This window comes from Nestor notabilis, unplaced genomic scaffold (genome assembly GCF_000696875.1).
Source record: "Nestor notabilis isolate BGI_N333 unplaced genomic scaffold, ASM69687v1 scaffold1847, whole genome shotgun sequence".
Taxonomy (NCBI): Eukaryota; Metazoa; Chordata; class Aves; order Psittaciformes; family Psittacidae; genus Nestor; species Nestor notabilis.
The window spans coordinates 2,313-18,647 of NW_009934950.1; the positions used below are offsets into that span (position 1 = coordinate 2,313).

General features: G+C 36.1%; 1 protein-coding gene across 1 annotated transcript in view; it reads right to left on the reverse strand.

The window, feature by feature from the left end:
- Positions 1 to 11,318: 11,318 nt before the first annotated feature.
- TTC7B (tetratricopeptide repeat domain 7B) overlaps positions 11,319 to 16,335 on the reverse strand; it is a 55,457-nt gene continuing 50,440 nt past the window's right edge. The window contains exons 14-15 of the mRNA XM_010017578.1: positions 12,757 to 12,829; positions 11,319 to 11,483 (exon numbers count right to left, since the gene is read on the reverse strand). Coding sequence (XP_010015880.1) covers positions 11,319 to 11,483; positions 12,757 to 12,829 — 238 coding nt within the window. The remainder of the gene's footprint in view (positions 11,484 to 12,756; positions 12,830 to 16,335) is intronic.

Sequence of the window (16,335 nt, forward strand, 5' to 3'; positions counted from 1 at the left end):
TGCAAAGAAAGGCTGCGAGGGTGATCAGCTGACTGGAGACTGCAACCAAGAAGAGGTACAAATTCTGTCTATAAATACAGATGATACAAGCATCATGAAGGAAAAATAACGATTTATCTAGAGGACAATGTTTCCACAAAAAAGAATACATATAAAGGCCATACAGACTATTACAACATTAAAGGTGGAAATTAGATTTTAAGATTATAAATGAAATTGTAGAAAAGAGTGCTTCCTCACAGCTTGGTTTAGATAGGTGGCAGAAGAGGCGGAGCAAATCACCTAACTTCTTAAGATACAGCTGATAAGTTCACGAAAACTATTACAGATAGGACAACTGTAATAATGGAGACTTGTGACTTCCCAGGTTCTTGCTAGTGCTTTATTTCCTAATGAGTACAAACTAATCTATTAAATCATGATCTGAAGCTTTCCCTATCAGCCAACCAGTGTAATTTGTAGCATGGTTAAGAACTTGTGAATCTCCAAAATAAAACTGGAGATTTTATTTTCAGCCAGCCTGTTTCACTTTCTGAAATAAAAACCCCAGATGCTTGTGATGGTGTGCTCTCCTTGCCACCTTTTCTGCTTGAGCAATAACCACCACTGGTGGTCCTGATGGAGGCCATAAATCTTGCTCAACAGCTAAGGGCTAGCTGAGCATGTCACAACCCAAAATTATGGCTGGTATGCAAATATGACTACAAGTCATTCATCTTACCCCATAAATAGTGGACATTCCAGGGGCCACTGCATCCTCCTGTATGGCAGCGGGCTGCAAGCCAAGATGTCTCCTTGAGTAGGGACACCTCTCAAGGTTACTCCTTAAGGCTGAAAGTATCCTTGCTATAACAGATGCTCAGGAAGTGATTTATAGCATGTTAAACTTTGAAAACATAGCTAAGTGATACAAAGGATTGACTGCATACATATAATCCATTGTACATAAACCGCTGAACAAGTCTGGACTAAGTCACTATCCAGCCACACCTTCTCTCTGAGGAGTTTAGAAAACAAGGGATTCCTTTCTGAACCTCATGACTCACCCAAAAGATCTCCCTGACAGTTTGTCTGACCCTGTCCTCTGCAGTAAATAAGCAAGTGCACCTTGCCATAGAATTTTGTTAAGTCACTGTCTCATTTACTATTAAACTTCATTAAATTGTTGTTTTATTTGTATCAGTAAATATACAGCTACTTCTCTCTTATGAGTGAAGTGTATCACTTCTTCTGTGATGATGCTACAACCATCAATTCCCTTCTATAGCAAAACTCTTATGTCAGAAGATCAAGAGAAATTAATTTGTCCAATACTGGTTTAAGTTATTAAAGAAATTTCTATTTTGTAGAATGAAGCAAGAATTCGAAGTAGTGAAGACCGAGGTCTACCATGACACAAGTAATACTTCTAGTGAACACTATTGAGAACTCTCAGTTCTTCCAGTGAACAGGCATTGCTCACCTTGCGTGTAATTTTTAAACCGTCTGCTTTGCTTTTGGAATCAAATAAGCAATTTCTGCATGTTGCTGTGCACCATATGAGCATGCCAGCTTGGATCAGCCATAGCTGGAATCTATTCCACACACTACTGCACGGAAGAGACCTACTTTTCATTCCCCAATTCTTTCTTCAAATCTGGCAATATGACATACTATGTATCATTTTCCACCAGATCTACCTGCTAGCAGCGTCACTCAATACAGTGGTTATCAGGAATCTCCATAAGTCCCTCAGAATAAGAAACCTACAGCGAAATTCTGAAGGGTCTATATTCCCATATTCTGATCCAAACGTTAAAGAATGCTCTATTTTCAGTTATGATTGGGAGTAAACTTCATTATGAGAAAGTTGGGGCTGTTCAGCCTGAAGAAGAGAAGGCTGCCTGGAGACCTCATAGCAGCCTTCCAGTATCTGAAGGGGGCCTACAAGGATGCTGGGGAGGGACTCTTCATTAGGGATTGTAGTGGTAGGACAAGGGGTAATGGGTTTAAACTTAAACAGGGGAAGTTTAGGTTAGATATAAGGAAGAAGTTCTTTACTGTGAGGGTGGTGAGGCACTGGAATGGGTTGCCCAAGGAAGTTGTGAATGCTCCAACCACGGCAGTGTTCAAGGTCAGGTTGGACAGAGCCTTGGGCGACATAGTTTAGCGTGAGGTGTCCCGGCTCATGGCAGGGGGATTGGAACTAGATGATCTTAAGGTCCTTTCCAACCCTAACTATTGTATGATTCCATGATTTTCTTATTATATAAATTATTTATATTGTTTACATCTTGAAGTACATAAGGTAAAGCTGTGCATGAAACTGAAGGTTTTATGCGCTTTAAAAAATATTAGTCCTTCAGTGTAACACACCAAAAGCCTTGCTGAGAACCCTTTAAGGATTCTTCTGTATGCAGTGAGGTCAAGCTAAGCATACCCTTTACAGTAGCAAACAGCTATTCCACTTGAAGAAGCTAAATCCACTAGTTAACAATGCAGGATTAAAAATGCAACTCCCTTTGTTTTATATTTAACCTACTTTAAGTAAACTTCCTCAGTTTTAAGAGAATCTTTTTAAGTAATTTAACAGTTTGCATTTCAAACTTCAGCTAACAGTATTTTTACATGATAATCAACTATTAAAAGACAGTAGGAGAGTAATGAATATACTGGGAGTCCCATAAATATGGGAATAACCAATAACCAAGCCATGCAGAAAGTGTCAAACAATAGCTTGATCTCCTTGACAACTACATGAAGCTTAAATATAAGAATAAACTTTATATATAACCAAGTCTGATAGATTGCCTGTTACTTATTAGAACATAAAAGACAACAAATACCAGTTCTGTGTAGAGTTATATAGTATTTCATTTTGGTTTCACATATAAGTGCCCATTTGAGCATTCCACAACTTCAAATCCTGGAATGGTTGGAAAATTCAGAAGTTGTTTTCTGCTTTGAAACCTAGGTACTACATTTAAGAAAAAAGAACCACAAAAACCCTCACCAAGTCTAAACATAGGACTTACGAAATCTTAGAGTAACCAGTTTTGCAATGACCCTGTATTTAAAAAAAAAAAAAAATCACAAAAAGGGTGACACAGAATGTAACGCTATAGAGAGAAAGAGATTAAAGTCTTAAAAGAATCTTTCTGTTGTTTTAACAGACAATGTTGGCTTTTTTTCACATAATCTGATTTTAAGAGAAAGAATAATGGCGTTGATGTAAAACTTACATTCACATGCATTCTTCATACAGTTGCATCTCATTTCTGTAATGAATTGTCATAGTGTCAATTGCTTGTGTAAATTAAATCAGATTAACTGGCAGACCCTACAGAGTAATTGAGGTGGGGAAGCAGTACACAGAATGCATAAAATAAAGTCGCAACAAATATTATTCAATATTGATGATTTAAAAGAACTTAAATCTATTCACTTTTCCTAAATAAAGCATTAGCAAGTCACTTCTTGTACTCAGCAATTACTTATACAGGAAAAACTTCCAGTGATTGTTACAAGAAACATAGAAGAAATGAGGAAGGAGGAGGAAGCCAAACCTTAGCAAATTCAGTTTCTCTTAGTCAGTACATACTGTACATTACATGACTGCCTTTCTGACAGATTTGTAATTACTCAAAAATAAATAGTTCAGCAGAAAAATATTAAAATTAAGAAAAAATCCTAGAGTTCCCAGCATTTACTTCATTCAAAGTCCAGAACTTGACAAGCTTACTGTATGCAAGTTTGCAGCTTCTTTTAAAAAGAGGAGGTAGTGCAGACCACCTTAAGACCCTTCCCTTGGGAAATCCACTTGAAACCAACAGGACTCTAATTTATGCATAATATACTCTCCTAATGAAAAAATCCTTGTAACAGCCCAGTAAGAACATTTCCAAACAATTTGTTCAGCAGCACAGCTTAATTTAAAAACAGCACATAGATATAGGAACGAATACAGTCTTCGCACTCTAATGTGGAAATGAATCATAGAAATAACTGATCAAAAAGCAAATAAGAATGTCAGCAAATACGTATTTGAATATAAGCCCCCAATGAAGCAAATATGCTCAAAATAATTAACACAATCCTTTCTGTGAGATACAGGTGACTCTCTGTATAAAGCAATGATAAATGATACTGAAGTGTTTTGTGCAGGGGTTTTTTACTTTTTTAAAATTGTATTATTTTTTACTTAATTTTTTTTACATGTGATGAAAACTGGCTACAGTTCCACAGTCCATCTGATAACTGAAAGGCTAGAGAATGCGCTCTACTGTCAAGCAAGTATGTTGACGTTCTTATCAGAAAGGACACTTGGAGGTGACCTGATTACAGAAGCTACAATCAGAGCATGAAGTCACCAGTAATACAATGTGCTTTGTAAATAATTATTTAAAAAACAACTGCTGCACACAAATAATGGACAAATTGAAATTAAGAACAAAAATGCAGTCTTAATAAAGACTGCAACTGAAACACTGAAACAAGCTATTACATATTGCCACAGTTTCTCCAGTTTTCATGTGTTCTTACCAAGATTAAGGTATTCTGGAAGGTATGCTTTAGCTAAGCCTGTCTTAATAGAAAAACTAAAGCAAATTTAGGAACTTCTAATATACAGGTCGCAGGGGTTAAAAATGGATACTCCTGGCTTCAAACTACTAATCTGAGCATCCAGTTTTGATTGTCCATTAAAGCTGTTCCTTTAATGCTTGCTGTAGAAAGCATATGGCTTCACATTAGTCAACTCCAAAACATCTGCACGATCATCAAAACACAAAATGACACAACTGCAAAAATCTAAGCTACAGGGAGAATGACAAGAAACTAGACAGACTATGAAATACATATAATTTTATAAAGGATTTAATTACACATTCAGTGATTTTAGGTGCACTGCTGCTATCACCATGATAATCAAAGTACAGAAAGAAATTCAAAGAGGTGTCTGCTGCAATTGAAAAGTGAACCCTCGCACAGTCCATTTTGAGTATCCAAGGAAAATTTTATTATCAGGAAAGATACATGTATACACACACACACATATACACAAAACTCATTCATTACAAAACATGAAAAATCATAATTTTAAGTTCCCTGAAATAACTTTTTGCATGACTGAACAAATTAATTTTGTTTCCCGGTGACTTCTTTTGAATTTCTGTGACACTGGTACCCAATCAATTTCTCTTGTCTTATCCTGAAGCCAGTTTTCTCTTTCCTAATTAATCACATCTGCTTCTCATTTTTATTCAAAGTGTCAACAGTCAGGAATGACTCAATTATCCAAGCTGCATTTGCAAGCCAACAAGACACGATTAATGAGAAGAGGTTACCAAACACAACTATCAGCAATGTCCACTTACATATTTTTTTCAGCTGCTTCTATCAATCTGGTTCCTTCAGGAAATCCAATTGACAGAATCACTGCATGCCCAACACAGGCAACAGTAGGCCAAGCAACCAAATCTAGTTTTTTTAAAAAACTCCAGAAAAATAACTTTATTAAAAAAGTTTCCATAGCTGTTTCTCAAACAATCATCAAACATACCCAGAAGATGTGAAACCTGGTCCAAGGGATCCAGGAAAAGTCACAGATTTTTATAGTGCCAACATTAATCATATACATATAGAAACACAAATGAAGCAAAAATAGGCATTTCAGTTTGCTATTTGATGCCAGACTCTCAAGCAAAAGATGCAACAAAAGCAGCCCTAAAGCTCCAAAATAATACAATTTTGTGGAAACCATGAATAGGTATCCATGGATGGTCCCCACTGCACCCTTTGAAATATTATTCCCCATATATTTGTCCGCAAAGCAACAGCGTTGCTTCTTTGCAAGAAAAAGCAGCAGTTAGTCCTGTCAGTTTTGGTAGAATTTGTTTTGTGGTAGAGTTTACCTGGGACTCTTTCAATTAAGTTTAAAAGAATCTACAGCCTAGCAAATATAATTCAGGGATAAGACCCTGAGGCCAAGCACCAATTTGTCATATAAAGTAGTATCTACCTAGCGACAATGTCTTTTTTAATGGACCATTCAGTAAAAGCACATATCGACAGCCAAAGAGGGGCAGGAAGAAAGGACAAGCCTATCATGAAAAGAAACAGCACAAACAACTTACACTATCTTTCCTGACTTACAGAAAAATCATTCCTGAGAACAAATTCATTTAATTCCCAAGATAGACAGGATCAAAATGGAATAGATTTGAAAAAGGATGTTGTCAAATGTTGAGAAGAATGTATACACCAACCTGAAAGACATAATTTTGACAAGCCTAGCAGATCACTACTTCGTGTCCAATCATATATTACTTTCCTTTCCTCAAGTAATTCTCAGTACTCTATTTATCTAGGAAAAAGGTAAAAAAGTGCAAGTTTAATCAGCACCACACACTGTAGCGCAACTAAAACAGACCTAGGGAAAACAGAATAGCTTAGTCTATTCCCTTTAATTGATAAATACACCCTTGTCTCACAAAACATCAGTGTATGTATCATCATATATTGCATGTACCAACCAGCTCTTCTGTTATGCCCACCTGGACAATTCCAGGAAGGAAACAAGTTTGTTAATCAATGAACTGAGAGGGATGCTAAAAGCTTCTGCGATTCTAGGAAATCTACTGTAGCTCAAAAGAGCCCCTGAGGGTCAGGAAGGAAAGGATTTAATAGTTTTCAGAGAAATGACACATTGGTCTGATGCTTCTGTGAAATATTCTTGGAAGAAAAAAAAATTTCCATCACACTTCAACAAATGTAAATGTTTAAACTGTGAACTTAGTCTTCAGTTGTCTTCAAACCTGTTACCATATGTCTTTCCTTTTTGAGTGTACTTAACATTAAAATAACACGCTTGCACTCCTCAAATAACCCATCTGCTGTTTCCTACTTCTCCTACTTTAAAAGCTTGTCAGCTGCTATCCATTGCAGTTCAATTTTCAGCATAAAATTAGCAATTAATATGTTATTTATTCTGCCTAATTACACTAATTTCAGGCACTATACTTATCTTTAACTGTCCCAATGCTTGAAATAACAAGGGAACCCCAAACAGCTAAGATTAAGAAAGCAGTATCACAAGTATTTCATTAAGAAACTTAACTGTCTCCCTTGACTGAGAATCTACTTCTGACTAACCATAAGGCAGAAAGAGAGAGAAGTGTTGTTTCAAGATCTCTTATTATTCAAAGGACTGCTAAGATATAGATTCCTGTAACAAGCAGATAAAAAGATAGGAAAAAGACACGGAAAGGAGTTTGTAAATAAGGCTCTTCAGGTAATTGCACATATAGCTGTATTATATATATTGCACAAAATATACAAGCCCAATATGAACCAATGCAACACAACCACCATTACCTTGCATCACATTGAACACACCTTCAGACTGTAATGCACACCTCTGGGACTGCTTATACTTTCCGGGTAGACAATCAATGGATTAGAATAAATAAAACTCAAGGAAAACCCAAGCAACTCACAATTAAGTACTCTAGTAATTTAGAATATATTGTGCCTCCTTCCTGCCTACTCTCTTTGCATTCAGGGCAACATGCCCATGCTTCTGTTTCAAGTGGAGAAATGGATCATCTTATCCAGTCTCTCACATACTTTCAGGGTTAGAACTCTGAGCTGCATTATCTGTGGGGTCAAATCCTGTCAAGCTGGAGAAGAAGTGAACTTCACATTTCTCCTACAGGGATAAGTTGTCTAATAAAGGTGGGGAAAAACAGTGTAATTTTAGATTAATTAAAATGCAGTAGGACCTGACTGAGATTCACTATTCAGATTTTTTGGTGCTGGCACCTTACTCCTAACCCATCTCACCAAAACAGAGTAGTCACAATCTTTTTGGTAATATCAATCTGTTAAGTAATCTTTTTTCTTGAGACCTTCTTTTTCCTGGAAGCACCCTCAGATTTCAGGAGGCTTTGTGGGTTAGCTAGCATTTAACAGTAGATTGATTATATTGCTCTGAAAAACACAGCTAACTGGTTTATAAGTAAAGCAGTTACAACCTAGAATTTTAAGCTTACAAAAAATTTGAACCAATAGTGCAATAGATATTTAACAAATACCTTGCATTTTGATTATTTCTGGAAAACATTAGTACATATTGTTTTCCATTTTAGAGGTTTCTTATATTTTCACCAATAGTTTCTCCAATACCCCTTAAGGTCTCAGAGCAGATTGCATATTAATGCTGCCAGTGTAACAAACAAAGGAAGAACAATCAACTCTAGTCAAAGAAAAAGCTGTACCTTGTTGCTAAGAGCACAATGTGATGTTTGCTCATTGCTTCCACTCCTTTAGATATTGATGGGACAGAATTTGGCTCTAAGGAATTTCTTTCTACTTACTGACCTAGATGTGCATAGGACAAAATCTTTATCTGATTGGCCATATTTGTTCAGCAAGTTTCTACCTTTATAGCACAGGAAGGTTTACACTAATATAAGACACAAAGGTATACTTGCTTTATGCATCAAATACTGAACACGAATTCTAGGAGTGCACCAGATTTTCAAATGTTAAAAACTGACAGACCACATATTTACTAATTGATTACAACAGAAGAGTGCTGGAAAGTATCCACCTCTCAGCATGACTCACAGTGTATTCTATGACTTCCTTGCAACCTTTGCCATTTTACAAAGATGTAGTGTTGCAAACTTCAGAAAAATTAAGTTCTTTTCAAAGAAAAGCAAACAGAAAGAACATAAGGCTGTGAACAGGGCAGGACAGCACTCGGTGCGGTAATACAATAGCAGCATACAGAGTTATAAGGATAAGAATAATAATAAAAGGAATATGAAATAACATAAATCACAAGCCCTATGTTTTACTTTAATATTTTCCAAGTATAGAGATTTATTGTGCTGCATAGCCACCAAAGTATCATTTTGCTTAAGGCTGAGGTAATGGATTCTAACAGAAATACAGAAAGTACCAAGAAAACTCTTGTACTGTTTAGCTTACTGGGATTGCAGACGTAACTGAAAGATAAATATGATGATATTTGAAGTGCTTACAAAAGCCGATAAGGTACCATAGGCAAATAATCAAATGTTTCAGAATATCTAAAAATTTTCAAGCCTTAGAGGAACACAAGAGGATCTCTTCCCAGACAGTCAGGAGGTACTCTGAGACTGTATTGTTTACACAAGTTGGAGAAAAAGAAAATGGAATCAACATGACACTAAGCACCTGTGGTTTATATTTTCATATATACACACACACAAGTCATCAACCATTTCAAGAGCACCAGATATCATTTACAAGATTGTAAACTCAAGGTTTTACTGATAAATCCTTGCAAAAATAACACAGTTACGTGAAAGAATCAATCCAAATTTGTATTATTGACCAGATACGTGTGTCTAGCTGTCAGTATCAATTGCAGAAAGCATATAAGAAATCTCAATCATATCCTTGACTTCTCTGGGAGCTAGAAGTAACTTGACAGCTCTAAAAACAAGACTAAAAGACTGTCTCGAGATATATATAGCTATGTTTCACCTTGGATTCTGCAGCAGTTGTTGCCACATCTGATGGCAATTCCTACTGCCAAGATACTCCTCTCAAATTCCCTTATCTGTACCAGTGGGTTGTAACATAGTACGTTGTATCACCATGGTGTTTGTATTATATAACAGGACTAACAATTTAGAACTACTATTATGACTCGTATGATTAATATGCACACATACATTAATAGACAGATTTCATACATTAATAGAAAAATCAGTACTTTTTAAAACAACTCAGGCAAACGTTTAACCACAAGATGCAGTTATAAACACGTATGAAAAGGCCCTGAACCATATTTTAAAAACCAAAAAAAATCTTCAGAATGCTCACAAAAGTAATTTTAAACATTTTACTGAATGATCCTATGGTCTCTTAGTACAACAGGGGGAACAGTTTCAGAAATACTTCTTCTAGTCTATTATTATTCTGAGAGATAAAGCAGCAGCTTCTTTGTCATTTACATTGCCACTAAGTGGCAGAAGATGGAACAAGAACAGACAGATCATGGGGTTTTGAACTTATTTAACAATAATAGGGTATAAGATTAGGTAGCTGTTACTTCAATTGCCTCCGAAACCATGACTTACTGACAGATCTCTCAGACCTGAGGAAAGCAAAGACAGGTTTGGGAGATGAACTGCTATAAACTAGGAAGTGAGAAACAGAAAAAGTCCACAAAATCAGTTGCACAGAACTGTCTGTGAGCCACAGAAGTTCTGAGAAGAGGCAATATCAACACTGGTCCTGGTCAGATATCTAAGTTAAAAAGGCAACAGTACTTTATACAGACAGCCAAAAAGAGGCACGACATGTCAAACAACAGTAAGAAAAAAAGACTATAATCTCTATTTTCAAACTAATAATTCTTAAAGAAATCATATTTTTCTGGTGTGTTGATATAGTAACAATTTTTGATACAGGCCAGTCATCTAACAGCTAAGATTGCAATACTTCAAAAATTCTCTAAATAAGCACTAAGGACACTTGTAATACTATGGATTTCAACATTAGTGACTGTTGGGAAACCATCAGAATGCAACACTTGAAGTTAATGGAAGCTGTCCCTGAAACATTTCAGTATAAAGAATTTCATTAGATTATCATAAGAATAGAGTTTCATAAGAAAATAAATAATTATAAAAACCCTTACAAAAGTAAAAAATCCAAATGTACATACTCAACACAAAGAATAAACACAAAGAATAATTTCTTTTTTAAGAACATGATTTCTTTCTTAAGAGAACATCTACCAAATATTCCTCCCAGTTCACTTGTTTAGTTATGCATCAGCTAACTTCAAATGACTGGTTGACACAGGCAGATACAGGCAAAAGAGGAGAATCTCTGTTATGATGTATTTTACAGAATAAATTCCATACAATATGCATAGAGTTATAAGTCGGATGGGATAAATCTATCCTGGCTAATAGTAAAGTCTTGTTTATCCTTCTTAGAGTATTGCATAAAAACAGAAGATAGATATTACTCTGAAGCACACAACAGGAAGAAATTATCTAAACAAAGAATCTGCAGGAAAAAAACAAAGTAAGATCAACTATCCAGCTCTAGCCTCCCTTCCAAAATCAAATCCTTAATCCCTATTTAACAAGGCTTTAATAAAAAGCAGACTTACATTAAATGGGCAGGGAAAAAACTGTTGAGGGGAAAAAAAAGTAACAAAACAAGAATAACAACAGAATCCTCAAATCCATCCCCTGTTGGAATGAATGAGATGAGAACCTAAGGAAAAAATAAATACGAGAGAAAGTGTAGAAGGCAAACATGACATTCACTCACATAAAATTTTCTGGATATTCACTCAAGGCCATATCAATGATATTCAAAGCATCATGATAGTGTTTCTGGGCTGATAGCAAGAGCGCAAGAAGATGGAGAGAGTTGGCATCATCTCCTTGTAGCTGCAGAGCCTGACGAACATATCCCAAAGCTTCTGGTATCTGATTAAAAAAGTAAATAAATAAAAAGGGCAGAAGAAGAAAGCACCACAATTAGAATTATTGCCTATTACTTGATTTCATGTCCATAAAATTTTCAAAATATTCACCTGGATATCATGCAGAATTCTATAAACTACTGTAAGACACTACTCAGAAGTTTAAAAAGGACCTGATGCCTTACAGTGAACAGTAACAATTAAATAATATACTAACCCTTGAAAATAAGATACATGTTTTAGTAGAACACTTGCCTTTACCTCTTTAAAAACATTCACTTACTATGCTTTTTCAAGTATTGGTTGTATTTCTGCATGATTTTGAGAATATTTTAATTGTAGTACTTTTAACTAAAATGTACAGCTAGACTGCAACAATCTCCTCAGCTGTATGTGCTTTTGCTCAGAATAAGTACACTAATTGTTAAGAAAAGCAAATTAATTAAGCAAGATGAGAATTTTGAAATTCAGAAGTACAGTCATAGCCTGCCACTGAAAAATATTTTCTGGTATTAAAGTGACAATCCATTCCACTCTGTGACACAGCCCAATATCTCTGCTACTCATTAGCAATGAAAAATAGTCACCTAGACTATGTAAACTACTGTGCTCAAAACTACTTCCTAAAATAAACATGATACAGGAAAAGACTTACCATGATATATACAAAGCAGCTCCACATTATCCAAATTCATGTGATAGATGGTAGAATCCTAAATCCCTTAAATATAACAGCTGCATAAGCTGGACTGAGCTCTGATCTCTTTTACAGCTTTAAAATATTTTTCCAGTTTTCTTAAAAAAAATTTTGCAGTTTTGTTCACAATAACCAAACCTCCTACAAGGATTCAGAAAAGGCACAGATCTTAGCAGGTAATGGAGATTTGAGATCTGTCAAGATCATCAAAGACTAGATTCAAGAGTCCTACTCTCCAGATAAAAAGTCTGAGCAGAGATTACACCACATAATAGATAGAAAGAGGGTAAAAATGGATTTCTTTTTTTATTTCTCTTCATCCAGCAACATAAATGCTGAAATAAAGAAATTTAATGACTGATGTCTTATTTCTGATCCTAGAGCTGGAAATACTGTGGCAGAACTCAAGGTGTTCAGAGAGAATATTTCGGGTTTGGTTTTTTCAAATATACGCACAAGGGAAAATGATGTTTGCTTGGTTTTTTGTTTTTAATTGAAATCTTCATCTATATCCATCAACAGATTCAAATTCTAATCTTCATATGACAGGGTGAGGCTACAATTTTAAAACACGACTAACCTGTCTGGATATGGCAAGCTGCAGTGCCAAGTAAAATGCTGCCAGATGATCTGTTGGAGACAAACTGTGAGCCCTTAAAAACAAAAAAAAACAAAGCAAAAAACCAGTTAATTTTTCCGCTGTTAATACAGGTCAGAAATACACACAAATGCATAGATTTATGTATCCATATTGAGGTATCTTCATTACATGTATACTCATACTTTGATATAAGTGGTGTCCATTCCAGTGACTTTTATCACTCTTCTCAATCATCCTTGATTTAAAAGAAGCACTTTGGGCCATTAAAGAGTAATTTTTAACAGAAATAATGTAATTTCAGTATAAAGCTTAAAAACGAGTAATATAAAGAATGAGCAAATACAAGAAGTACCCAAGCAATTGCAAGGACCCTGACCAGGATGGTTCTGAAGCATAGAACTCAAGAGGAAGAGTTGCAGCAAAGTAGATCAGAGTTCTGCTCATTCATTTTCAGTCTAGCACACTAAGCTTCCTAGGAAGCCAGTTACTTCTTGACTTTGTGCTGCTTTGAGAATAAGTTAGCAGAGCATGTTGCAATGTAGCAATGTAAAAGAAATCTAGTTGGATCGCTTCTGCATCATAGCATAGTAAAAGACAGCATGAGATCTGATTCATGATGAACCTATGTTTGAAGAAGTTTATGCTGATGACCTTTTTATAACTTTTGCCCAACAGCAGCAGTATTTTGTGATTATTCACTCTCAAAATATTTGTAACTACTACTGCTGCAAGCAACCCCAATTAATAAAACAAAGAAATAAATTCTTTCCACCTTTTTTGTTTGTTTGGCTTTAATGTTTTTGTCAAATGCACACACTTTGTCTAAGTAATATTTACACTCATCCTACAGAAGATGTAATTGTAATACACCTGTTCCTCTGTTACACAATCTCTCTGTTGCAAGATAAGAGTTTGGTGGGCGTGGGGGAATGTGCTTGAAGATAAAGACAAAAAAATTACAGCTGTACCCCAAAATCCCTGATATGATGTGTTGTAAATACTGGGCAGCAAGCCTTGAACTATGTTTTTAGTTTATATTTGCTGCATTCTTTTACTGGAGGCTCATTTAGAAACATCTTCAGAACATCTAATGAGTCGTCTACACTGGGAGGGAGGAACAAAATTGACTTTTAAGCCATAATAACTACAAAGGCTCTGCTTCCAACCTGTGCATTTCTGTCTTCCCAAGAACAAAGAGACAGCACCATCAGATTAGCAACAACACCCATAAGATATTAAAGTAGTTTAAGTAACTAGGAAACAGTTTCATATTTTGTTAACTCTTCCTCTAAACTGGAGATCAGAGTCAAATATAAAGCCTAACATGGTCCAGGACCAGTCTTTTCTGAAATTAAAGTTCAGACATTAAGCAAGATTAGGTGAGAACAAGAAATTTTAACTTAGAGAGTACTTGTCAGTCTCCCAAGCTTCAGACAGTGAAAGAAAAAAGCTGTTAAGCACTGTGAGAAGATGGCAACAAGCACCTTCTCAAATAGCCCCTATAACAAACTGGTAGCCTTGAAATCTGGCATAGGTAAGGGTAATGATCCAAAACATAACTGTATTTCTCCAGAATCTCTATTTTTTTAAGAATTGGTTCTCTAGCTAAGTGATTAAAAAACACCCTACCCCCCAAAAGAAACAAAACAAAATAAAATCATCGGCACATCAAAATACTAAGTCCAGTACAGCTGCTCGCTTTATAAACTGTGTAAGGGATGAATGGAGAATTTCAACGTCCACATTTATTTTAAAGATGTGGGAAGAGAAAGTAAGCATGACTCTGGTATGCTGAGCATAACATACTCTCTGTGGTAACAAGATTTTGGTACCATCTATTGGTTGATAATATTGCTGGTTCCTTGTGTTATCAATACAATGATACACATTGAAGTGTATTTCCAGTACAGCTATGAACACAAGCAGTGAAAAAAAATGTTAATATACAGAACAATCACCTTTTAAAACTCATTTTTTCCCTTCTCTGCTTGCTTGCTATGTGATTTTTGACATGCAGAGACTCTGGTCTTTTTGAGGGCCAAACCATTCTATTCAAGTGGAGTAGAATCCGTGTGGAGTCTGAGCTTCCCATATCAGCAATATCACTAACAGCAGTATTAGCAATTCACTAGAGTGACATACACCCTTCACATTACTAACATCTCCAAAAGATTATTTTATTTTAATTGAAAGCCTATGCACAAGTTAATTCTGAGAAGGGCTGATAGAGAAGATGAACATATAAACTAACATCAATACCCTGGAACACGCACTTGAAAACACAAAATATTGTTTCTATGAGGTTGTATCAACTGGGCAGGAGGGGGAGAGGGCAAGAGGAAAAGGACAAAGAAAACTCCAAAGCATCAGAAAGATGCATAAAAACCAGATGCAATTAATCCTCATGTTCCCAAGACTTTCTGTGTATAAATGTATATTCTGCTAGTTAGCACAAACATTTCAAAGCTCCGTATCACTATAAAATTGAAGTTCCACTCAATCTATGTAGCTAAAGGATATCTGTCGTTGTTCACTGAAAAGATGCTAAGTATGTGCAGCCTAGAGAAGCCTCCAGGGAGATGTTATTGCAGCCTTTTAGTACTTAAAAAGAGCCTATAAAAAAGATGGGGACAGACTTTTTAGCAGGGCCTGTTGCAATAGGGCAAGGGATAATAGGAAGAACTTCTTTACAGTGAAGGTGCTAAAATACTGGCACAGGTTGCCCAGAGAGATGGAAGATCTGGTATCTCAAGGTGGCCTGTAAGGATGCTGTGGGGGGACTCTTCATTAGGGACTGTAGTGGTAGGACAAGGGGCAATGGCTTCAAACTTAAACAGGGGAAGTTTAGATTAGATATGAGGAAGAAGTTCTTTACTGTGAGGGTGCTGAGGCACTGGAGTGGGTTGCCCAAGGAAGTTGTGAATGCTCCATCCCTGGCAGTGTTCAAGGCCAGGTTGGACAGAACCTTGGGTGACATGGTCTAGTGTGAGGTGTTCCTGCTCATGGCAGGGGGGTTGGAACCAGATATCTTCAGGCCAAACCATTCTATGATTCTAACACACGCCATCCCTGGAGACATTCAGGGCCTGGCTGGATGTGGTTATGATCTAGTTGAAGATGTCCCTGTTCATTAGAAGGGGGGTTGGACTAGATGACCTTTGAAGGTCCCTTCCAGCCCAAACTACTCTATGATTCTGTTTTCAGATTCCACCTGGCACTGTTCGCTGCTGGGAAGTCTCAAAAACTGAACAGTTAAGAACATATCAAGAGACTTACTGTTTATCTGTAGAGAATGAAACAGAAAAGTTCCTGATCAGAGACAACATAGCACAAAACCAAGCAACGATATTTGAATAGTGTGAAAAAGTAATTTCACAGTGGTAAGAAGCTGAATATAATTTAAAAATAGTTCTTTTAACCATGTATTATATATTCTCTTTTAACTCCAACAACTTACTCCTTTTCTAGAGAAAGCTAATAAAATATTACCACAATAAGCAGCATGCTATCTATATAAAAGCATCCTCGGATTTACAGGTGGTCAAAATGCTGCACAAT